This window comes from Eulemur rufifrons, chromosome 13, assembly GCF_041146395.1.
Source record: "Eulemur rufifrons isolate Redbay chromosome 13, OSU_ERuf_1, whole genome shotgun sequence".
Lineage (NCBI taxonomy): Eukaryota > Metazoa > Chordata > Mammalia > Primates > Lemuridae > Eulemur > Eulemur rufifrons.
The window spans coordinates 6,448,675-6,473,923 of NC_090995.1; the positions used below are offsets into that span (position 1 = coordinate 6,448,675).

A 25,249-nucleotide genomic window follows, 5' to 3' on the forward strand; every position below is an offset into this window, starting at 1 on the left:
TCTCGATTTATTACTGCAGCGCAAAGCCTACAATGAAATTTGGGATGGTTATAGAAACAGTAATTTCCTTTCTCACCCCTATCTCCTTTAGACTTCAAATAAAAGATAGAATTTATATCCACTTACAACTGAGATGCACATCATTCAGTCTTTGATCTAATCAAATCTCACAAATATATCTCAGTCTTTCTTTAAAAAAAAAAAAAAAAAAGAACACGTAAGATCTCCCCAAAGCTCTGTCCATAATGAAGTAAATAAGCTTTTCTTTATTGCTAAATGTAGCACACATCAGAGGCAGGCTATGAAAAAGAGCCATATTAACTAGAATCTTAGCCAAATGATCTAAATTTCTAAAATGGAGTTTAGATGCAAAGAAAATGTTACGTGAAACAGATCTTAGCAGTTGCTAGTCACTTTATCCTCCCTATCCAAGGCAAGAATCCTTTCTATCTCATCCCTAAGAGATTTAGTCCTCCTCAAATAAATTCTCTGATGTTATCTTGTAACACAGGAAAATCCACTATTCAGAGTCAAAACAGCTGGGTTCAACCCACTGTAGCACTCTGGACCATTCTTTTGACTTTTCTCAGACTTTATTACCTTAGTGACTAAATGGTACCCATTTTAATTTTTAATTTTAATGATATCACCTTATTGTACACTGTGAATAAAGATAATTTTTAAAATCAAAAGTTGTTATAAAATAACTATTACTATTAATCAATGATAACCACCATTTTACTGTTAAACGAGGCAGTTTGTTCCTTTTAGGCTGCCATAGTGCTCATGAGCTCCAAATCCTCAAATAGGGACTCCTCAGACAGGGTGCCACAGAAGCTGAAGTCAATGCAACATTCCATGTGAAAAATCAAGTTTGTATCTTTTTCCTTTCTCATGTGCCTAAAAGACCTTCAAATGGTCACACCTTTTATATCTATAGCTTACTTGTGTCATGCTTCTTCAAACCACAAAACAACTTATGTTCTCAAAAAGAATTACCATTTTTTATGTTTTTACACTATTGTCGATGAAAGCCCTTGCATTTACTAGAGATCAAAACTGGTTCCTAGAGAAAAAAGCAGTTCACTAACACAAAGCTTATATACATAGCACCTGATTCTTACAAACGGACTGGTGCCTTAAGAAGAATGTAGGGAAATTAGTATTTGTTCAGCATGGAGTATCAGAGGGTAAGAATGTCTAATATTAAATGATAAAATACTGTGTCTTGAGTATGCCACCATTATATCAACTAAACGCCTCTATTTTCCTCAGTAGAATGCCTCCTCCTATGAACACATCTGACAACAACAATAAGAAACCCACTAATTCCTTGCCAGCATCAGGGGACAGGAGAGTAAACAGGGCTCTCTGCGAGTTGTGTGTACATACAATTAAAGCAAGCATGAAGGTGGCATTCTAACATGCTACGAGAACTGCTAATGAAAACAGCAAACAAAAAATTTCAGCACAGCCAGACAACACTGACTACTGTGAAAGAAAACATACCAAAGCCTCTTATTTTAATTTAATGGCTCTATGAAATAAAGTGACACTGTTTTCTATAGAAAATGCTGATTAGATATTAGCTAATGTATAACTCATTGTTTTTTCAGCAGAAATTGTTGCTTGTTAAATACATATAATGTTAATACATTCGTTGAGTACCATTGCAGATGCTCTAAAAAAAAACCAGTATATTATATTTTGAAAGGGAGAAAGAATTACTGTAATTAATGAAAAAATTTAAAAAGGCCTATCACCCTAAAGCTTTCTGAACTACATACAAATAACAACATGAATTATTTAATGTTTGACCAATGGGGCTCTATAGAATTTCTCTTCTTTTGTCTCAGAAGAAATTTCTATCTCATAATGTCTATTTCCATGACAACATGTAGTACAAATGTTTCCTGCACAGGCAGACAATGCAATGAGGATCACGCCAAGGCTACCAATCTCATATTTGCAACTGTGAACCGCGGAGACAAGAGTCAACATTTAGACAATGTTTAAATGCACTCACCTGAGAAAAAGCTGCATTAATAGTCATACTATTAATATAAAAGTAAACTTATTTCTTAAGTACAAGATGCAATCAATCCACATTTATATTTTATAACTTGACACATTACATAAAAAAACTAAAGATAATATTCAACCAATTTTCTGTGCCATAGTCTTGCTTGCTCAGAACCAATAGTTTCTCCAAGCCAAAGATAATCCTCCACCAGTGTTTTAACAGAGGATACGTAAGTACTCTATAGGGAATCAAGCTCCCTGGCAAAAGCAATGGTTAAAACTTGCATCCTGGTCAGGTTAAGCGTTAAGTACCCTGCAGTTAGTTCTCTTGCCCACGGAATTCTCTCCAATCACTGCCACTGCCCAGGGTAATATTCATTATCATCATCTCTGGATTACCTCAACAGCCTCTTAAATGGTCTCCAGGATTTCAGTCTTAATCTCTACACTGAAGTCATAATGCTATTAATATAATGACCTTTTAATAATGCAAATCTGATTTTGCCACTTCCAGCTTATAAATCTTTTAATAAGCTTCCTTTCATCATCAAGTCCGCACTCTGACATTCAATGTCCCCATTAATCCATCCAACTTTCTCTCTGGTCACTAGACAGTCTTGAATATACTGAACTACCTGCCCTTCTTCGAGAAGCCAAATTCTTACAGAGTTTTTGTAGATGTTGTTTCCTCTCCAACTTGGCCTCTTCCTAAAAATGTTCAAGGTTCGTTGACTACATGTGATTTTGCTTTAGGCACAAGCATTAAAATTTTATTTCTGTATAAAATAGGACTTCAGTGTAAACAAATACATACGCTACCTCAAGATTGTATGCTTGGAACTTTATCCAAGTCTCTCTCCCCTTTCCACCAATCTAGACCTCTACACCTGGGCCTTGTAATCTCATTTAACTCTTCTTTGCATTTTTTTTTTGTTTTTTTTTTTGCTGATTTCTATGTTATCTATCAGTGCTTTGCATCCAAGCTTTTGTACACAGTGACAAAACAGTGATCCCGCCTTCTTACTATTCTATCTGCACTCCACTGCTTGGTTCCTTATGTGCAATAAAGACACTTATTTTTTGAGAAAAAAAAAAATTCCTACCATAGGGCTTCAGAACTATTACTTTTTAATTCCTGGAAATAAATAACGTAACACTAGTTGTGGCACTGCTTATGACAAGCTTTAATTCTTATGGGAGCTGGATGCTTCAAGGAGAGTGGAGTCCCCTTCTCCTCGAGCAACATGCTTATGTTTGAACAGCAGCCTTTGGCAGACAGCGCTTCCACCTTTGTTCAACGGCTGCTTGGGAATTTCAAGTTTGGGAAGAGAACAGAACAATATTCCGGCAAATGAACTAGGTGTTCTTCAAATCCTATGAAGATGTCCAAAATAAGACAAACTGACTGACCTATCCACCCACTCACTCACTCAATGACATTGACTGAGGGCCTATAAACTGAGCCAGGTATTGTTCAGGTGACATAGAACAAAGATGAGTAAGACTCGGTCCCTGTCCTTAAAGGGATCTCAAAACACTGGTAAAAGATACGTATGTAAAATATTAAAATGAACATGATGAATGCTACAATAAAGACACTACCAAAATTTTGCACGAACATAGAGAATGAACAGGTAACTAAACTAGAGGGCTCAAGAAAGCTTCACAAAGGAGGTGACAGCTGGTCTTAAAGGGCAAACGGAAGTCTGTCAGGAGCAGAAGGGATGGAAAAGTATTTCAAATAAAAGGAGCAGCTTGTACAGAGCACACAGGTGTGTGCCCAAAGAATGGTACGAACTGGTGAACCTTTGGGTGACTGGACACAAAGAACGGATTACAAAATGAGGGTGGAGAAGGTTGGCCCAAGGTTGTAAGAGGACAAAAAGCCCTGTTAAGAAACTAAATATTTCACCTGTGGGCAGCAGAGAGCCCAAGATATTTTCAAGCAGGGAAGTCACATGCAAACTGTTTTACTGTACGGTAACAGTGTCAGTTATTAATGCTATCATGAAAAGGAATAAAGAGATACGAACTTAACCTCTTTGAGTACCCTCTAGGTGCCAGGCACTTGAAGTATATGCTGCATCATTTGATCTTCGCAACAATGATATAAGAGACTTTTTTTAAGATTCTTATTTTAATAGCTAAAGAAACTGCAGGCTCACTAAAATGCTAACCTTCTGAAATTCATACCCCAAGGGCAGGCATTCCTATTTTTCAGGGCCACCACCTGTCACAACACTGGGGTTTCTGAACAATGGGTCCTAATCTAGCAAGGAATTGCTTATATTCTAATGAACTAATCATTCTCATTTTGTATAGGATGAAACTAAAATTAGAAAACTGATATGTTTGAACATATAAAGGCTCATTTATATTTGGTAAGACAGTAATATTTTATACATATGTTTGTATCTAGTGAACTAAATTTACCTAATCTGGCATCCATAACTTAAACAGAATCTAGGAAAAAACCTTACTTACAAAATTAGGTCACCTACATAAACACAAGAACATATTTTTATGTTCCTGTCTAACCACTTATTACTTATACATAATATGAATGATTTGAACATAAAAAATCTGTTAGGCATACAAATATAGTAAATTCAAATTAAGTTTTAAAAAGTACAAATCCAACATTCACAAGAAAAATCTCACCTTTTATATATTTTTCTAGATTCAAGTCAATGTTTATAGAGGGACTATTGCATCTTATTTATGCAAGTATTATCAAAGACACAGGGCAAGTAGAAAGCAGTATTGCCAGCTTACATGTAACTCAAGTTTGGAGTCTTACTTTTCTTGTATCTTAATACTTACATCAAGACCATGAACTTTTGAACATTCTGCAACCTAAAATATTTATTTGACAGACTAACTCTTTGTTAGTCACTGGCAAGCTTTGTGTGTGTGTGTGGTGGTATATGTTAAACTATATGCCTGAGATACAGAACATGATCCCATCTAAACTATGATGTTGTTACATACACACCTCCTCCCTATTTATCAACTGGCTTAACACTACTGTGTTCTTAAAAGATTTCTGAGTAACACAGGCTATGTAACACCACAGGGGAAATGATCTAAGACGTAAGGTCCAAACTTCAGTGGAGGTGAAGGAAAACTAAGACAGGCTCAGAATATACTGGTAGGTCTTAAAATTTCAATCAACCCTTTCAATGAAGTCTTTTTTTGGCCCATCACTTCAAAATTACAATAGGCATCACTCAATAACAAAAGTATGACTCTAAAATATTTAAATCTGTGACTTTGTTCTGATAAATGCCATATTTAACATAAATAAATAAATCAGTGACTTTCCATTTTTTTTTTTTAAATTGTAAAACACAGTAAGAAATACACTTTCTCTTCTGACCCAAAATATTTATGTGTGTTTGCATGTTGCACTAAAATGCTAACCTTCTGAAATTCATACCCCAGAGGGCAGGGTATGAATAAGTAGTACATGCACTTATATACATCTACTTACACACGTTGGCCCTCTGTATCTGTGGGTTCTACCTCTGCAGATTCAACCAATCAAGAACTGAAAATATTCAGAAAAAATAATGATACAACAATAATGTAAATAAAAAATAGAGTATAACTATTTACATAGTATCTATATTATATTAGGTATTGTAAGAAATCTAGAAATGATTTAAAGTATATAGGACGATATGCATCAGTTATATGCAAATACTGCACCATTTGATTACTGTATCAGGGACTTCAGTATCCTTGAATTTTGATATCACAGGGATCCTGGAACCAACAGTTTAGGGATACTGAGGGATGACTGCATTTTAAAATGACATCACAGGTAACCGTCACTCTTCGGTGATCTGTGTGTGGGGGAGGGGGATCAAATCTATTTTTTGTTCCTTTTTTCACCAACACTAGGGCACAGCCATGAATTGTCAAGAGAAAGCAAGCCTGAAGCTTGGACTGGGAGAGAAGCAATGCCAGCTGCCCCCATACTTGAATGAGCCCTCCCCAGCTCACTCCCTCACCTCGCCAGCTTTTGCATCCCTTTGGTTGGCACTGCTGTTCTCACAGGTGCATGGTAGAGAACACAGAACCCAAAATGAGAGAGAGCTATCACTTTCTAAATAAAACATTTTTTCCTTTGCATCAGCAATCTTTGAAACTACTATATCTAAGACTAAATCAGAATAGATTCTGAGGTGGGTTTTTTGTGGTGGTTGTTTTAAACTGTGATACAGCTTTGGGTGGGGCACCATAAAAGAATGTGAGTGGCTGGGAATTTTATATTTATTTTTTAACTTCAAAAAATAGTGTAAAATAAGTAACTTTTACGTAACGTAATAACTGATTAAGTGCCAATTTATAGCACCTAGAGTAATATAAATGGGAGCTCAGTAAATATTTTCTGATTTGAGCTAAGGATTATGATGTAATTCAACTATGACTCTACAATAGGAAAACACATTTTCTTTTCATAATATTGCCTTACAATGTTATATAAGATGATATAATGTTTTATAATGACATAGTTTTCCTCATATTAAATTCACCTATATTTTCTGGAAAAACCCGTAATGTTTTAAATACTAACCATGTGAATCATCATTATAGTTGCTATTATTTGCCTGCTCTGATTATTCTGACAAATTAAATAGACTCAGAGAAGAAAGGATTCCATCGCCCTCTTGTGGTAATTTGCTATACTGCGTTCTCCAGGAGTTCCACATCAACTGGAATTTTTTCTTCCCACTTGAAGAGGCAGGGCAGTTTTTTGACCATAAATTTCTGAACTTCCAAAAGCCATATATATACTTTCCGCCCTCTGCTGTCCATATACTTTGTGCCTTCCCTTCTATCTCTACTTCCAAAATTTAGTCTTTTCCTTGCTGTTTTATAAAACATTCTCCTGCTGGCTTCCAGTTACACCAAAGGGATTTTTCTGAAAGTTACTTTCTGTATTCAAATGCAGACACAAAATAATTACAGTGAATCTCCATTATCATACACAGGCTTTAAGTAAACACACATAACTCAACATCCATGGGGCTGAGCTTCAGCAGCGCTTGTTTTCCCAAGAGAACAGGTCTTGCTCAGTCAATTAATAGTCCAGATAGTTCAGAGGCTAATGATATTTGTCTGAATATTTTAAGTCTTTAAAAACAATAAAATAGTCTTTCTTTTAAATAGTCTAGATCATATGCAATGGCCTCTCCTCTTTCCAACACAACACAAATACTTCCAGCTTCTTTGCAAAATTAGCAACATGTAACATACGCTACTATGAAATAAACTGTATAAATGATTAGTTCTTTTTTAAAGATAATCTATTTATCATAAAGGAATTATTTAGTGTCTAATACATGTAAACACTGTGGAAAACATACAAATAAAGATGGATCCCTAATTAACTAAAATCCACTTTACAAATGTCAAAAATATTCTTAAATGATCAATTCTTAAAACTATCACATTTTGAAAGTAGCCCCTTGTGTATTCAATCAACACTCATCCCAAAACTAACGACACCAATTGGACATCAGACTGAGGTGGGGGGTGGGGGAGGGGATGGGGGTATGCCTACACAATGAGTGCATTGCGCACCGTTTGGGGAGTGGTAACACTTGAAGGTGCTGACTCGGGAAAGGGGGGGTGGGGAAAAAAATATGAAACTGTTGTTTTTAACTTGCATTGTTCACTTAATAATTTATCATGAATATTTCCCATATTATTTCATATCATTGTACAAGAAATAATTAAAAAAAAAAAAAAAAAACACTCATCCCAAAACTGATGAGGAAAGACCAGGACTAGGTGAAGGCCTAGGTGAAGAAGTGCATTCTACACAGAGGGACAAGAACTTTCGAAAGCAAGTTAACACGGCATCGTCTCAGAAACTGAAGATGGTTCAGTGCAACCAAGCACAGACTGTAACCTGGGCAGAAGCAAGAGATGAGGCTGAGAAGTTAGTAGGGGCCAAAGTACAAAAGGTCTGAAATGATATGTTAAAGATGGTGAGAGAGTAAAGCATCTGTTCACAGGGGAGTGACATGGCAAATCAGGGTGTTAGAAAGATCACTTGCTGAAGTATGGAGGACAGATGGAAGGAGTGAGGAGACAAGGAAATTAGTCAGAAGTCATCTGTAATGACAGGGCCTGAAACAAGGCGATGGTTCTGATGACAGAGGAAAGAAATCTGAGAAATTTACTGAGAAGTGAAATCATTGGGTGTTAGTTACTGTGGGAGGGAGTGGGTGGTGGGGGTGGGGGTGGCGGGATGGGGAGATCTAAAATTTACATTCTCGCTTTGGTGACTGAGTGGACGTCCAATCCCCAGAGACAGGACACGGTCATTTCAGACATGCTGCATCTGAGGTGCCACCAGGAGACAGCAAATAGGTCAATGGTTTGAGGACAGGGAATTCAGGAGAGAGAAAACTGTAAATTGTTGATGGCTGGGTAGTTAGAGGGACCTGGATAAAATCACCCAGGGAGAGTATAAAGGAGAGATGAAGGCTGAGTTTGGGATTGGCAACATTTAAGTATAATCCCATCTTCCTGTTGAAAGAGGTACTTTTGTTATATCATCATAAACTTTGTTCATGTTGGGAGAAACAGGAAACGATTTAGTCTCCCTTCATTTTGCAGATCAGAAAACTGAGGGTCAAAAAGGTTAAATGACTCTATTTCAAGCTATTTATTTGTAGAAGTGGATGAGGACTCAGGTTTCCAGATTGAGGCCACGCTGTTCCATCCTCCCATCCAAAGGCTCTCTTGCTAGTACTGTGTCCTTCTTCCCCTTCTGCTTCATAAATCGTCAAACAACAAGAATTAAAAGATGCTTTCTTTGAGAATTGTTTGATGGCAACATATGTTTCTGTTGTAGTTATCTGTACACATCATCAAAACTAGAGTGTTGTATTTCCAGGGACAACCTTCCAACAATAGAGTCTGTTAGGAAATAGAACCCTGAATTTACCATTCAACACATGCTTTCTGAGTAATCTGGGAAACAAGGAAATGTTTAATTCTGCAGTTATGAATAGCAAATGTAATTGCATCAAATACACACAGAGAATGTTTAGGAGACACTTCAGAGAGAAAAATAGCCATAGCTCTTCCTTACAGTCCTTTCTAAATCTTAGATGGTTGAGAATGGGTTTTCCCAGTGAATTCTATCATATATCCCAGAACACGGTTTCATAATTACACTCACTTAAGAAAAGCAAGAGATTTCTTTGGATTACCTGCTTGGTTTGGCCGCTGCCAGCTTGGGGACTTGATAACGCTGGTGGATCCCAGAGGCTTGAAGGCAGCAGCGGTGGTGAGGCCGGCCACCCCTGGTCTGCCCGAGGCTGGGCCCTCCACGCTCTCGGGCACGCTCCGCGATGAAGCCACCGAGGAAGAAGCCACTTGCGGAGAAGCCTCCTGGGGGCTGCTGTAAAGAAAATAAAGAAATATTTTTGATGAAGTGGTAGTAATCTCTCAGCAATGATCTAAAATCATGACTGAAGGAAAGGAAAGGAAAGCTGTCAGACTGCATTTGTTCTACGAAATATATTTTTGGAAATGCTACCTTGAGAAACTGGCCTATTAAAAATCTCATAGCCAATCTCTTTAAATGATACACTAATTTCCCCTTCCTATACCTCTCTATCTCAACATTTCAAAAGAGTCATCTAGATTAAGATAATAAATGACCGGAGAATTCCTGATAATCTCTGTGAAATGGCAAGAACTTCCCACATTCTTCTGGTATTTTATGAATTTCATTTCCCTGACATCTCACAAGTTACTCTTTTTACTCACATACTTACTCATTCAATAAATATTTATGCACCTATGATATGTCAGACGTGCTATGCCCCGATCACACCGCGACAAACAAGAGACAACATCCCTTGCCTAAAAGAACGCCCAGTGTTCTGTGTTCATAGTAACAGGAAAAAAGACACCAGCCTACCATTATCTTCTCTCAACAGAGCTACGTGCTTAACAGGAGGTCTTTGTCTATGCTGGTTCCAGTTTTGATTAGAAGATCATACAGTCTCTATTACCAGGTCATTTGTTATTTATAATTATATATATATCATTTCCCCCACAAAAAAATAATGTGAGTTAGCCTAAACTATAAAATATATGCTTTGGAATGATACAATACTGTAGCAGCCATTATTTCTATCAAGTAAAGTATAACAGTAATAATAATAAAATACTTCCTACTACTTAACTTTTCAATACTGGTTGGTTAAATAATTCCATGTACAGAAACTCAATTCTTTCAATAACTAGAATCAATAGCTGGAGGAACAGACTGATACAGATTGGGCACTATATTGATGACTTCAGTGAAATAAATACCCTTAATTATACTGTCTAAGTAGAGATTATTTCAATGAAAAGAAATTTCAAATTCTATCACGTCCACTGTATTATTGCCAAATGAACAAGAGCACCTAACCTCCCCAGTGCCTCTTGAATCTCAGGTAACACCTACCACAGTGACCTCAGACTGCCCATCCTTAGAAGGCCTGCTTGCAATGCTGGCCCTTGGCAAACTATTCCCAGTGACGTAAAACTTTGTCCAACTGGTACACAGTGGTTCACTGGGCCTAAACTCTTTGTATAAACAACATGGTTTATGCTGAACACTTGCTCTCCTTCTGAGAGTCCAGGATTTTCCTACAAACTGGGCACAGGGTACCTGCATAAAAAGCCCCTAATAAAAACCTTGGGTCCATAGTCTCCAGTCGGGCTTCTCTGGTAGACAACACTTTGTACATTTTGACATAACATGCTGTAGGAGGAATTAAGCATGTCGTGTGTGACTCCACCGGGAAAGGATTCTTAGAAACTTGAGCCTCGTTTCTTCCAGATTTGGCCCCATTGCACCTTCTTCCTTTGCTGATTTTGCTTTGTATTCTTTTTTTAAAATTATTTATTTTTATTTCTTTTGTTGTAATAAATCTTAATCATGAGTACAACTATCTGTGCTGAGTCCTGTAAGTCTTTCTAGTGAAACATCAAACCTGGGAGTGGTTTTGAGGCACCTCTGACACGAAACAGTTTTGAAAAATTGTACTAAAGATATGTTTACTTTCTTGAAATATTATTCTCTATTCTCTCAAATTCAAGTACAATAGAGTCATCACCTTCTATTATTTCTGACCAGTTTAAAAAAAAAACCTAAGACTTGCTTGATGTTAAAACATACTATACAATGAAAAATTTATGTACTTTAATAATTTTTTCCATAAATAAAGACTGAAAGACTGCTTATGTAATGAGAATGTTGAACACAATTATCGATAAAGGCACTACAACAAAAAGCATTAGTGGAAACAGAGTTCAAACATTATAGTACAGTGGCTATGAGCATCTTTTAAAAATTTTGTGATAGACAAATTATTTTATGTCTCTAAGTCTCAATTACCTAAACCTTGGTGATAATATTTTGCTCGTAAGATTTCTATGAGGCATAAATAAAGTGATTATGTATAAAGAGCTTAGCATACTCTAAGGCACAGAATATGAGTTTAACATATGAAAAGGATAATATGGTGGAATAACAAAAGACTTATTTTTAATATTTTTATAAAGAAATGATTTTTGAAATACTTATATACAGGTCATTTTCATTCTAGGATTAAGTATTCTTGTGGCTTTGATAAACAGTAACTAATAATCTATAGAGTCTCAGTTCTAAGAAGAAAATGTATAAGCAAACAAAAAATAATCTAGAAATAACAACAAAACCAAATGATCATCATTTAATGTTTACTAATCTGAAAGAATTAAAATTTAATTCCAAGAGAGTTGCCAGACAAATTTATTTAGAAGAGAGTGACCAGGATGGTAGAAATTCAGGTCCAAACTTAATAGTTCGGTTGAGGGAACTGGTAGTACTGGCCCACGGTATGAACAAACCCATAAGAGAAGCATTACAGCCACCCTCAAATCTCATATTCTGTTTGCCTAATGTCAGTGAGTTGAATCTACAGTGAGATAGATTTGGTTCAACAAAAGCAAGTACGTACTTCCTAATATAAAATAAAAAAATCATCCCAAGAAAAAAAGAAATCTGTGCCTAACACATTTAAGTCGCAGACGGTATTTAAGCAGAGGATGGAAATGCTGTCGAATGGATTTAACCATTTAGAGGATGGAGAGCTAAGTTACACTTCAGCATGACACTCAAAGCCTTCTACGACAAAGCTACAATCTACCAATCTACTCTCATCTCCTATCACTATGCTTTACAAACTATATTCTGGCTGCCCCTACTCTCTGTCCCCAGTTCTATTTTTCCAGGCTCTGGGTACCCCTCTCCACCCTCTGTCTGTACCCATCCGAATCTTATCTATCATTAATAATATTTGAATTAATAATAATATCCATCATGCACTGGGCTCCATGCTAAGCAGCTAACGTGTTATTTAAGTACTCGGCTTCTAGAAGTACAGACACTCCTTTTAATTCATGGCGTTTGTTAAGTGCAGGGGATATAATTTTATGCTGACTTGCAACAGCCATTTTAAAATTATTATTAATAGTAACTTCTTTATGTACTTGTCTCTTCCACTACATTATAAACTACCCAAGGTTGGAGACTTTAATGTGACCTTGGGTACGTTACTTAAACTCAGTAAATTTCCTCACTTGTAAAATGGTATAAAAACACTACCTTTATTCCAAGGTTACTGTAAGAATTAAATGAAATATGAGATCATACATGGAAAGTACCTAGCACAGTGGGCAGCACAGAGTATATGCTCAAGAAATGAAAGGGCCTATTAGTTCTACATCCTGTAATTATCTGGTCTGGTGTATTAGTAATAAGTACATTTACTAAATAAACACCTCTCATCTGTACTGATAATTTTACTTCTAAATATAGTTTGTGAAGAGTTTGGGTCCAGGACATTGACCACAGATACAATCTTGCTTCCTCAACTCAATTTTAAATTTCTTAAAATTCCCATGTAATAAGCATCATATATGCTAAAAAATATTTTAATTTGTTATTGTACGCTTTGTACACAGGCTTGCATACATTCTCTCTCAAAAGCTCTAAGATGTTTAAATCTTAAACAGTACTCTTCAGATACAAAGGGCTTGGGGTAGATTATGAAGAATTTATAGGCCAAGCCCGACAGCTCATGCCTGTAACCCTAGCACTTTGAGAGGCTGAGGTGGGAGGATTGCTTGAAGATAGAAGTTTGAGACAAATCTGGGCAAAAAACAAGACCACATCGCTACAAAAAAAATTAAAAAATTAGCTGGACACGGTGGTGCATACCTGTAGTCCTAGCTACTCAAGAGAAGTAGGTTATAGTGAGCTATGATTGTGCCACTGCATTCCAGCCTGGGTGACAGAGCATGACTCTGTCTCTGAAAATAAATAAATAAATAAGAATTTATAGAAATCTAAGTTATACGCAAGAAAGTTTTTCCATTTATGTTTAAATTCACAATTCATCTGAAGTTCAGTTTTCTCTGGGAAAATAGATCCGTATTTATTTAAAACGTTTCATGTAGTAATGGAAGGCTATTAGGCTTTATATAGGAAATCATATGTCTGAATATATGATGCCCAGGCCTCTAAAGATCTAACATATCTTTTTTTTCTAATTTTTAACTATTAGCTACTATTAATACTTAAAGAAAACACATAAACATTAGGTATCATGTACTAAAGATGAAAGGAATAATAAACTTATTTGCCATATTATTTTATATTTGGGAATAAAATGTTATCAATAATCACTGGCAGCAAGATATTCTAAAATTCTAGTGACTAATTTAATCATTGTTACTTAAATGCAATTACTATCTTATTTCTGAACTCATGAGTCAAATATATTTTTTCTAAATTTAAATAATTTAAGGTATACCTAAGTTCTAAACAAAAATTAAAATGCCCTCTAAAGAACTCTAATGAGGAAGTTAGTGTAAATCCATAAATACTCTCGGCTAATCCCACAGATGCTGAGAATCAAATATGGTCATTTTCACTAGTCTGCCAAGTAAACAAGGACCGAAATGAAATAATAAATTAATATGATTTCTATTTCAAGAATACCAAGATTTCCGTTTCATATTTCAAAAACTGAAAATAGAGACAAATATACCAATAGAGTAAGGGTTTCTTTTCAAAACAAAGCTTATCAGGAAAAAAGAAAAAGGAACAAAAATTAGCTTTCAGTGTCAACAACCTAATTTATCTTGAGTTTACATTCCTTTCCCACATTTGTTTAACTATCACAGCAAACAAAGTTCAGCTACAGATTGAGAACACTTGGAAATTTTAAGTCTATTTTCAAAAGAAAAACTCTGCTTGAAGAATACACTTGAGAGTAACTTTCATTCTAATTGCATGTTTATTTTTATTTATTTATTCTTTTAGAGACAAGGTCTCACTCTGTCAGTCAGGCTGGAGTGCGATGGCACGACTGTAGTTCACTGCAGCCTCAAACTCCCGGGCTCAAGGAATCCGCCCATCTCAGCCTCCTTCTGAATTTTTAAAAAGCCAATTGTATATCACATATTTAATTATCAATGTCTAAGCTAATCAGTTCTTAGCTGAAGTCTTACCAAAAAATGATATTTTAATATACAGACTTTGAAGTGGTAGGAAACAAATATTTTTGAAAGGGCCTTAGTTATGCACAACTTTTTGTTTTTAGAATTCTTCTGTCAGAGCTCTATAAAAGGACCTGGGTAGGTAAAGGGGTAAGGAATGCCTTTCCTTCCAGAATTCTGTGTTTACATAAAAATTTTCAATATTTGCCTAAACAAAATTCTTTAACTTAAGAGTTTTTACACCAAAATTCAAAGTGCTAAATATACTACAATGAAAAGAAACAGGTTTGGTATTATACTGTTTTTATGATTTTAAAGACTACTATCATACAAAAGCAAAAGTCAGAGATAAAATGTCTCTGACACTATCCCATCTGCTCTTTGGGGAACCCACTAAGTTAGCAAGGGTCTTCTCAGGAAACCCCATATTCCTGCTTTCCAGAATGCCAACTATCTTTTCAAGAACCATTTCCCCCTCTCAAATATCAAAATATACTTTGCCTGTCCCTCATTGCTGTTAATAAAAAGCAATGGTAATGACCACTAATATTTGTTCTAGGGGTGGATCCACAGATAACTTCAGTCAATACACAACCGCATGCATACTTCTGTGTGTGTGTGCACACAGGCACTTTTCTGGAGGGAGGATCTATAGCCTTCCAGCAGGTTCTCAGGTGTGGTCCAAGTGTAGTCAAGTACTCAAAGTGTACTTCAAAGTGGTCAGTAACCTGTCTCAGTACAAACTTAGCCCTGACAATGAAAAATATCTGCTTATTTAACACAATTCTGCAAATATACAAAATACAAAACAATTTCAGGTATTTTTTTTCTTAGAATAAAATGTACTATGATCCCTCTCCCCTTGCTTAAACACATCCCGTAGAAGTTACCCAGAATAACAATAAGTATATTAAAAACCTTCATAACAGTGGTTAGGATACAAACACCTAATCAATAGACAGCCTAGTTTAAGCAGGTTTTCACTAACTATAGTCACAGTTGTACACTTTGCCATTGACTTTGTTCTGTCAAAAATGATTTTATACAGTTACTTCATTGAGATTATACCTTCAGTAAATAAATACTTGTGATATTTCTATTTTTTATATTATGCCTAAAATTTTTTGGTCTAATCATTAAGTTTAGGGGGGGAAATTAATTTTTGTGTTTTAGCATTTCCCAGATATAGTGAAAATTAAGTTGCTTTTCCAAGAAAAATCTTCAGATACGATTCTACTACAATTTAAATAATTGCACAGTGACTCAAAGTTTCGTACCAAGTATCAAGTATACTAATGAAAGATGTCAGAAAGGGTTAAAAGGTGAGTTAATAATGATACAAAACAGTGCGCTTGCACATCACCACTGTACTCAAATTGCAGTTAGTTCAACATTGGGCACCAATCCCTGGAACTCAAGGATGTTCTCATCTGGCCTGTTCACACAGTGGTTAAGTGTTAGAGACGACAGTGCCCTTAACAGCAACTCACTTGCCGTATATTCCCACAGTACCTTGTTTTCTTAACATGGACAGAGCCAGTTGAGTTCCTGGAGGACGGAAGATAGGGAAAAGCTAAAGGCCTGGAGACAGGGCTGATGCAAAGTGCATCCAGGAGTGGGTGATATCTTTCAGGATTGGAGAGCCTGGCAAGCATTCAGAAAGAGTTTGAAGTCAAAAATCACACTACCAATGGCAGAAAGTAGCTTTTAAGGTCTAGGATTAGAAACGTTTCCTTTCAGAGAGAGGGGATGGGAGAGGGAGGGGAAAGGGTGGGGAAGCACAAAGCAGGGAAAGAGGATGAAAGGAAGGGCCAAGAGTTTATTACATTATTTTACTCATTCACATAAAATTAATTAAATTACATTATTTTACTCGTTCGCATAAAATTAATTAAATTTTCACCAAAATTGGTCAAGGCAATCTTTTAGAAAGCAATTAAAGCTTTAAAGACTATAGAAATCACCAAAGAACAAAAAACCCCACAAAAATAAAACAATTTTTTTGGGGGGAGAGAGGAGTGTTTCGGAGAGTAGTTAGGCTCTCAATCACCCCTAAAAGTTGTGGGTAAGGATAAAATCAGCAGAAATTTAAAATACTCATTTATATTTTATTATGTTTCAAGTATGAAAACTGAAAACCATAAGAACCCAATACGCACATGACATGCAATAATCCATGCAGTTGAGAAATATCATACAAACATGGTGCAACAGGAGACTAAAAAGATGATTTTTAAAAAAAATCAGTAACAAATCCTGTGGGATTCATCCACAACCTAGATCAAATAGCCATTATCCAGTGCTCGTAATAGGGCTGTGACCTTTTGAAACAGGTGTGTTTTCTTTGAGGTGACTTGTACGGTGAAGAGCATTGGCATCACATCAGACACACGTTGCACACATAGTTCTACCTGGTTTTTGCAGCAATGACAGCGGACACAGTGGCAGCTGCGCTACTCAGAACTGCAGCGCTATATCTAGCAGGAGGAGAGAAGGTAGAAAAGTTTCGAAAACCTTCCAAAGAAACTTCTACATTTTTTGTGGAGCTGCTAAAACTGATAGGTAGGGAAATAAAAACAGGAGAGGAACAAAAAGAGAAGTGAGAAAAGGCAACATAATAAATACAAGATAGCAACCATCCTATATTAATACTTAGACATTGTAAAGGTGTAAAATGTGAAGAGGTGTAACATGAGTTCAGGTCACTAATTTACTGTTGCTATAATTTCCCTCAGAAATTAAAATTTGATGTATAATCCTTCATAAAATGGATTTTTGACATACAAACACCTTTGAATATATTAAAGTTCACTGTCTCTAGCTGTATTTAAAATCAAATCAGTATCATAACAAACATTTGAAGATTGATTTGCCAACTAAGTAAAAAATAAATCTAAACAGGAAGTTTGAATTTTTATTAATATAAGCAGAGAAAGAAGTAAAACTAAGTTATTTTTTCCAAAAAGTCTCTATATAAAGAGTTTTACCTTAGAGATGATATATACTGGTAGGGTGCCATTTTAATGAGACTTGCATTTTAAGGAGTAGCAGGTATAGCTGGCTGCCTGTTCAGAAGCAGCAATACATATCAATATTAACATGAACAAGAAAAACTGTTTAAAACTTGAGAGTAAATCTCTGAGAGGCTAAGCACCTCTGCAAAAATAAACAGTAGTTACAGTGAATATAATCAAAATAGCACCTTCTCTGCTGAGTTCCATATTTCTATTTTCAGTAAGCTCTGAAAAGATCTTAAAATGCAGATATAAAATTTTATCTTCAGAACTCTTGTTACTTAAAATAATAATTTCCCTTGGTCTTTTAGAAAAGATCAAACACCTGAACAGGAATTAATATTCTATCATCAGAAGTGTTATAATTTCCAAATTAGTTATTAAATTAAAATTGAGAATATTTATTAAGCAAAATAAAAACAAAGTCTAAAATGCATAGTGTGAAACTTATAGTCTGTCTTCATTTACGGGTGCAAGTTATTAATGACTATCATTATAATGAATACCATGACCACTTTTTTCAAATGTTTGTGACAGTGGCCACCTCCAACACCAAGTAATTAAGTGCGAACCTCAACCCAGGTCAAAGTGAAGAATAAATTTAGCAAGTGACTCAACGTTTGAGTTTCTCAATACTCTGCATCTTTGAGGCCATGGTTACTAGTTGAGGGAAGTAATGGCCAATAGTAAGAACTAGAAACTTAAGCCTATAAAAAATCAGCTAAAAAATAAATCAGCTAATTTATTCTTCTCCAGTGAGAAGAAAAGGAAACTAACAAATTTCTTTTATCATATTGTATCACAAATAATAATATAAAAGGACTTAGTATCAGCAAAGTCTAGCATTATAAGCAGAATTATTGACCAGAATATCTTTAGAATATGTGTGGGCCCCTGGTAGCATTATGTATGACTTCTGTATTTCTTTTTTAGAGGAGAATTATCTTTTTTTTTTTAAAGGTGAATGTTCTACTGCAGAAAAGCAGACTACGACAAACTCAGCAAGCTGACTTTCCAAATCACAAAGTGAATAAATAAAAACACAAATTTTCTGATTCTACATTAGAAGTGAGAAACTAAACAAAACATACAACAGCAGTGTAAAGCAGTGTTCTGAGGCTGAGTGCCAAGCTTCCTTGTCTCTATGTTAATGATGTCAGTTCTGTAATCAGTGATCACCTTTTGTTTTTCAGTCAAACGGTTTAAGTATGTAAGTTCACCACCAGCACTGACATTTAGACATACCAAGAAGGAAAAACTACCTAGAATAAGTAGTTGCTACTTTAGAAAGTGTGGCTACTTGGCTACCAATAGTTAACACCTGAGGAGTTGCAGGTGGGTGAGGTCCGCTCTTAGGTAGGTCTTCCAGAGAACTGTCAAACCTAAGTTTTCAGAAGTAAAATGAACAAAGCAAAGGAAATATTAATGAAAAGTACAGAAGACATTTATAATCTATACCATCTTTTAAATGTACATTAGTTCAATTTTGGGAACACTGTTAGTTGGGTTTTTTTTTTTCTTTTACTTCGTATCTGCAAAAGGTTAAAAACCAAAACCAACAACCCCACCACCATAAAATATGAGTTGTTTTTCCCCCAAATCCTTTAACATGGCTATTTCCAAGAGATAAAAGATTATGCATAAAGAAGAAAAGGTAGATGGGAATTCCCATTTACTGACTATGCATTTTGAATACTTTAAGTTGCTCAATACTATGCATCTAGTAAGCGTCGGGCGGAACTTGGACCAGGTCTGCCTGTACTACTTCGTACATAATACTTTCCAGCATCTCGTGGGGCAGCTGCCTAAAAAGTATACTATGAGAAAGTAACCAGAAATTTCCTTTCAAGTCAGAATACTGTGTTTATAGATCTGAAATTATATGGATGTTGTTTATCTTGATGTAAACAAAGTATTTTATCCAGTCACATAACAACAGATGGTTGCATGCAACTGTAGTACTTTAAGTATTTTTTAGATCCCAGAGAGCTCCCTTGCCCCTTCTTCCATGTGAGGACACAGCAAGAAGGCACTGTGCATGAACCAGGAAGCGAGTCCTCACCAGACACCGAACCTACCCATACCCTGGTCTTAGACTTCCCAGCCTCCAGAACTATGAGAAATAAATGTTTGCTGTTTATGCCACTCAGTCTATGGTATTTTTGTTATAACAGCCTGAACTAAGACATTTGTGTTGGGGGGAAAAGTTTGCTCTTTGTTGATATTTTCTTTTTTCACCCCTTTCAAACTCTGCCTTAATTCTGACACATTTCTCTGCTGTTGCCTTTTCCTAATGGATTTTACCATTATTAAGTGTCCAGTCTTAATACTTTGTAAACTCTTTAGTTATCTATACTATTGCTTGATCTCTATAGAAAAATGTTCTATAGAGTCTAAATGTTCTATAGGGTGTGAATCAAGTAAAAAATGAGCGTATGTTATACTATATCTACAAAAAATACATCCATCATCTCTTGGACTCATTTCTTTTTTTTTTGAGACAGAGTCTCACTCTGTTGCCCAGGCTAGAGTGAGTGCCGTGGCGTCAGTCTAGCTCACAGCAACCTCAAACTCCTGGGCTCAAGCGATCCTACTGCCTCAGCCTCTCGAGTAGCTGGGACTACAGGCATGCACCACCATGCCCGGCTAATTTTTTCTATATATAGTTTTAGCAGTCCATATAATTTCTTTCTATTTTTAGTAGAGATGGGGTCTCGCTCTTGCTCGGGCTGGTCTCGAACTCCTGAGCTCAAACGATCCGCCCACCTCGGCCTCCCAGAGTGCTAGGATTACAGGCGTGAGCCACCGCGCCCGGCCGGACTCATTTCTTTATTGCTTTTTGCATCTCCTAATCTGATCAATTTACCATCCCTCACAGCCCCCACAAACCCTCTATCATTCTATACCTTCTTTGTAGTCCCTTCAAACAGAGGTTGCCTTTTCTCTCATATACCATATTCTTGTAAACCCGGACGTGAAGCAAGCGTCCTCCTCATTACTGTTTCAAATACCATCAGGCATCTGCGATCCTCCCACATCCCACACCCTTTGAAGCTCGTGTCATTGGACGACTCCACTCAGGTATCCTCTTCCCATTCTCTCCTCTCTACCCCCCTCCGTTTGCTTCAGCCCAACTCACTGCCTTCCTCTTTACCCCATTCCACCAATCCTTCTTGGTGATCTCAATGTCATCATGTTGAATCACTGAATAAATAACCTAATTATTAAATTCTTTGACTTCTTCACTTCAGTGACATACTCCCCTAAGGCAAAGCTTTAGGCTTGGAATACTGCAGCCACGTGCTCCAAAATTCGTAACTTTTACTTTTTCATCAAGTACAACATGTCTGAAATCTAAATTTTAAGCACCCTTTTTCCTTTCTCACTCACTCTGCTACCTTTTGATTCTATTAGCTTTTTTGCTGTACTGAATTTACTCTTCTCAATTTCACCGGTTCTTATCAACTGAATTAATTCTCACCAAATTCAGTGACTCTTATCAATTTTCCATTCTCCATTACCCCCACCCCAATATTTCTATACACCGATCAGCTCTTCCTCTAACAATTCTTTCCACCTCCATGGTTTAAGCCGTCATCATTTGCCTGAGCTGTAGGAACACTCCTAACAGTCTCCTGCTTCCATTATTTCTCCCTTATAATTGATTTTCCATAGTGAATACTAAGTGATCTTTTAAAAACACACATCAGATGTTGCTCCCAGGATTATAAACCTGTGTTGGGCTTCCCATTAAATTGGGAGAAGAATCTAAATTCCTTCACATAACCTACAAGGTAATAAATAATCTGCTCCCTTCACTCAATCTCTTATCGCTCTCTTCCTTATTTACCATGCCCCATTTCATAGCAGCCTTCTTTCAGTTCCTTAAACACACTGAGCTGATTCCTGCCTCAGGGCCTTTGCACTTGCTGTTCTCCACCTAAAGAACACATATCCTCCGTACCTACAAGATTGATTCTGTCAGATCATTCACATTTCAGCATAAATATCTTCTTTTTCCTTAATTACTGTCTAATTACCTTACTCTCCCTCTCCCTTCATTATGTTCATCACATTGTCCTATATTATTTCTTTATAAAGTATACTGTAACCTAAAACTACATTATTTGTTGTTTTCATTGCAGGTCTGCTCCACTAGACTGTAAGTCCATGACAGCACCTTGAACTCTGTTACGAACCAGCACTTAGAACGGTGAGTGACACACAGTAAGTGCTGCAACAATATATCTGCTAAAAGCTTTGCTAATTTTAGCAAGAAATATTGGATTCCATTGCTTTGTAAGCCAAGCGTAAGTTTGATTCCAACATGCTTGTTTAAAAGTGTTGCTTCTCTGCATTAAAACTTCAAATTCACCCACTGTCTAACCCAGGGGTGGGGAACCTGTGGCCTTAAGGCCACAAATGGCCTTCTAGGTGGTTAAGTGCAGCCTTTGGACTGAATCCAAATTTTACAGAAGAAATCCTTTTATTTTTATTGATATTTTTGTGTTTGTCTTTTATATTTTTATTTTATTTTTAAAATACCAAAGAGTAAAATAAGTTTCAACGAAATAATCCTCCCAGATTGACCGGGACAATTAGAACATTAACAAGCCATAAGGGCTAAATTGACGGCTGCTCTGCTCACGATTTAGTTCTAACTTTCCCCGCCTGACTGGCACCACTACCCTACAAGGCTGGTTGGCGAGAGTTTATGGGCGTCTAGTACACCAATCTGTTATGAGCTTTTGGTAACAGTGCACTGTGTTTCTGTTTGAAGTGGAATTTGTGAATTGTTGCACAGCTTGACAGTATTTTTTAATTCTGTCTGCTTAACAGCCCATCATGTCAAAGAAGACCAAGAGAACACTGAAGGAAGAAAACAGATTTTTTAATGAGGATTGGGAATTGCAATATTATCTTGTTTCTGCTAAAGATAAGATGATTTGCTTGCTTTTTGATACTGTAATATGAACGTTAAAGAAATTCAATGCTTATCAGCATTATAACACTCATAAAGACCACAAATATTTTAAATTAGAGGGAGAGGTGTGAAAGGTTGTAGTGCAGATATTAAAAGATGAAACACAAAGACAATTCTTTCAAGCAGTAATAAGACCTGGAAATAATGCCACTGAACCAACTTGTAAAGTAGCTTATATACTCGGGAAAAAGAGGGAAGCCATTCAGTGATGCAGAAATTGTGAAAGAATGCATTGTTGAAGTTGTAGGATGCTTAGACCCTGTTAACGTTTCAAAGTACAAACAATGGCCTCTTTCAAGGAGAACCGTAACTGACTGGCAGTATGAATTAGCCTTCAACTTAACAGAACAACTTCATGCAATACTTCAAAAGGAAAATATATATTATTCAATCACTTTGGATGAATCAACTGATACTAACAGCTTGGCACAGGTTTTGTAATTTCATTTGGGTCATAACAGAAGATCTTCTTTGCTACGAAGAGTTACTCACTTTGGGCACTCTTGCAAACAGAACCCAGGGGGGAGGTATCTTCAACAACTTTCAAGATAAATGTCATGAAGTTGGACTGAATTTGGTAAATTTAGCAAGTGTATGTACAGACAGTGCACCTTCCACGACAGGAAAACATGAAGGGTTTATTGCACATATAAAAAAAGTATTAACAGATCCAGATGCTCTCATTTCTTTTCATTATATCTTGTATCAGCAAAATCTCTGTGCTAAAGCTACTATTTTAAGTGACACTTTGCAACAAATTATAAGTACTGTTAACTATATTTGTGCAAATGCAACACAGCATGGTCAGTTTCCTAATATGCTAAAGTCGAATGAGGAGGTATTTAGTGTGAATTTGCCATATCATTCTGAAGTGCGCTGACTTTCACAGTGACAGGTGTTTGCCAAAATTTCATCTCTGCAAGAACATATAGTTAAACTTCAAGGAACAGACTCAGCAATGTGAATTACTGAAAGAGGATTTCTATAGGAATGCAGCATTTCTGTGTGATATCATGTCAAATCAAAACAATCTGAATATTTCTTTGCAAGGTAAAACTAAGTCTATATATGATATGTAGCAAAAATAAAAAATCCAAGCATTTCGAAAAATCTCTCTTTTTTCAAAACACTTCTTTAAAAGGAAATTTCAGATGGATATTTTATTCTGTTAGCAAAAGTCATTGATGAGCAGGATGATATACGCGAATCATTTAGAGAGTACAGAGCTGTTATAGACCTATTAATTGGAGAATACAATGAAAGGTTCACTGACTGTGAGAATCATGACATCACACTGAAATTAGCATTTCAGTCTCACCTAGTTGATATCACCAAGGCACCTAAAGAACTACACATGGAATCGATCGAGCTCTCAGTAAATGACATTTTAAAGTCATTGTTTGATGTTAAGAAAGATCCAATTGAAATATGGAAAAATGCAGTAGAATACCTAAGCCTTTGGCAACATGCCCCCAAAATTTCTTTCTTGCTTTTCAAACACTTATTGCTGTGAATCTACATTTTCCTACCTAACCCAAATCAAGATGCCCTTAAGGTGACTGATACCCATCTAGAGGATCAACTGCAGCTGTGGACCTCCATGCTGCAACCAGATATTCAAATGCTCTCCAACAAAAAGCAGACGCAACAAGGTCATTAAAAGGTTAGTTAACTTTAAAACTGACAAATAGTTTTCATTTTTTGAAATTATTAAGTACACAGTAGTTAGACTTTTACAAAGTAATGTACATTTTTAAGTATAGCTAATCTGAAGTTTCTTGAATGTGGCCTTATTTGATTACAGCTAAATAAATTCGGCCTTCCAACACGAAAAGTGGTGGTACGTGCCTGTAGTCCCAGCTACTTCAAAGTCTGAGGCAAAAGGATCACTTGAACCCCAGAGTTTGAGGTTGCAGTGAGCTAGGCTGACACCATGCACTATATATATCCAGGGCGACAGAGTGAGATTCTGTCTCAAAAAAAATCATACTATTATAATAAACAAATCTTCACATAACGAAACCGTGGTCTTCTGAAATTTTCAATGTGACCGAAATATGTTAAATTGAATAACTGCAAAAGATAGAAAATTAAGCCTTCTATCGTCCTGAAGATTGCCCATTATCAACGCCAATTAATTTTTTAAGTTGTGATTTCTTTTGAAGTAAAAAAAAAAATAACTAAACTGCAGGAGTCTTCTTCAATATTGAGTTTTAGTAAAGATGATAAGTTCATTTTATTTTCTGGTTTAATTCAATAAAATAATTTTATTGTATAATTTACCTTTCTAAGGGTAAACTGGAAAAAAATTTACCCAATGTCATAAGAGAAGGGTTACTAGACTGATAAAATTCTGCTTCTCAGAACTTGGTGCATATTCTGGACTATGAAAGTCAATTTTGCGTATTACGAATACTGATTTTTATTAATAAAACATCTTTATTAGTGGTAATAATACAGGTTTAATTTTATAAAAATACTCAGGTGTTTCCAAAATTAAACATTGAACTAAACAATTTTTGTGTGAAAATACACAGAGTAGTTAGGAACTATGTTCCTTGCCTCAATAATTTTAAAGTACTATTCTCACAAGGAACTGAAGTGTAGTAATTACTTATGTTCAGTAGATGGCGACCTTTCATTATGGTCACCAAACCAG

The 25,249-nt window shown here is 36.0% G+C and overlaps 1 protein-coding gene across 2 annotated transcripts in view; it reads right to left on the reverse strand.

Annotated features, from left to right (window-relative positions):
* PDLIM5 (PDZ and LIM domain 5) overlaps positions 1–25,249 on the reverse strand; it is a 178,038-nt gene that overhangs the window by 32,707 nt on the left and 120,082 nt on the right. Inside the window, exons 9-12 of one of the 2 annotated variants that reach the window (XM_069485342.1) lie at positions 18,869–18,988; positions 17,004–17,147; positions 16,105–16,236; positions 9,258–9,448 (exon numbers count right to left, since the gene is read on the reverse strand). In XM_069485342.1, the coding sequence (XP_069341443.1) occupies positions 9,258–9,448; positions 16,105–16,236; positions 17,004–17,147; positions 18,869–18,988 (587 nt within the window). The remainder of the gene's footprint in view (positions 1–9,257; positions 9,449–16,104; positions 16,237–17,003; positions 17,148–18,868; positions 18,989–25,249) is intronic. The other variant, XM_069485343.1, reaches the window with a different exon arrangement.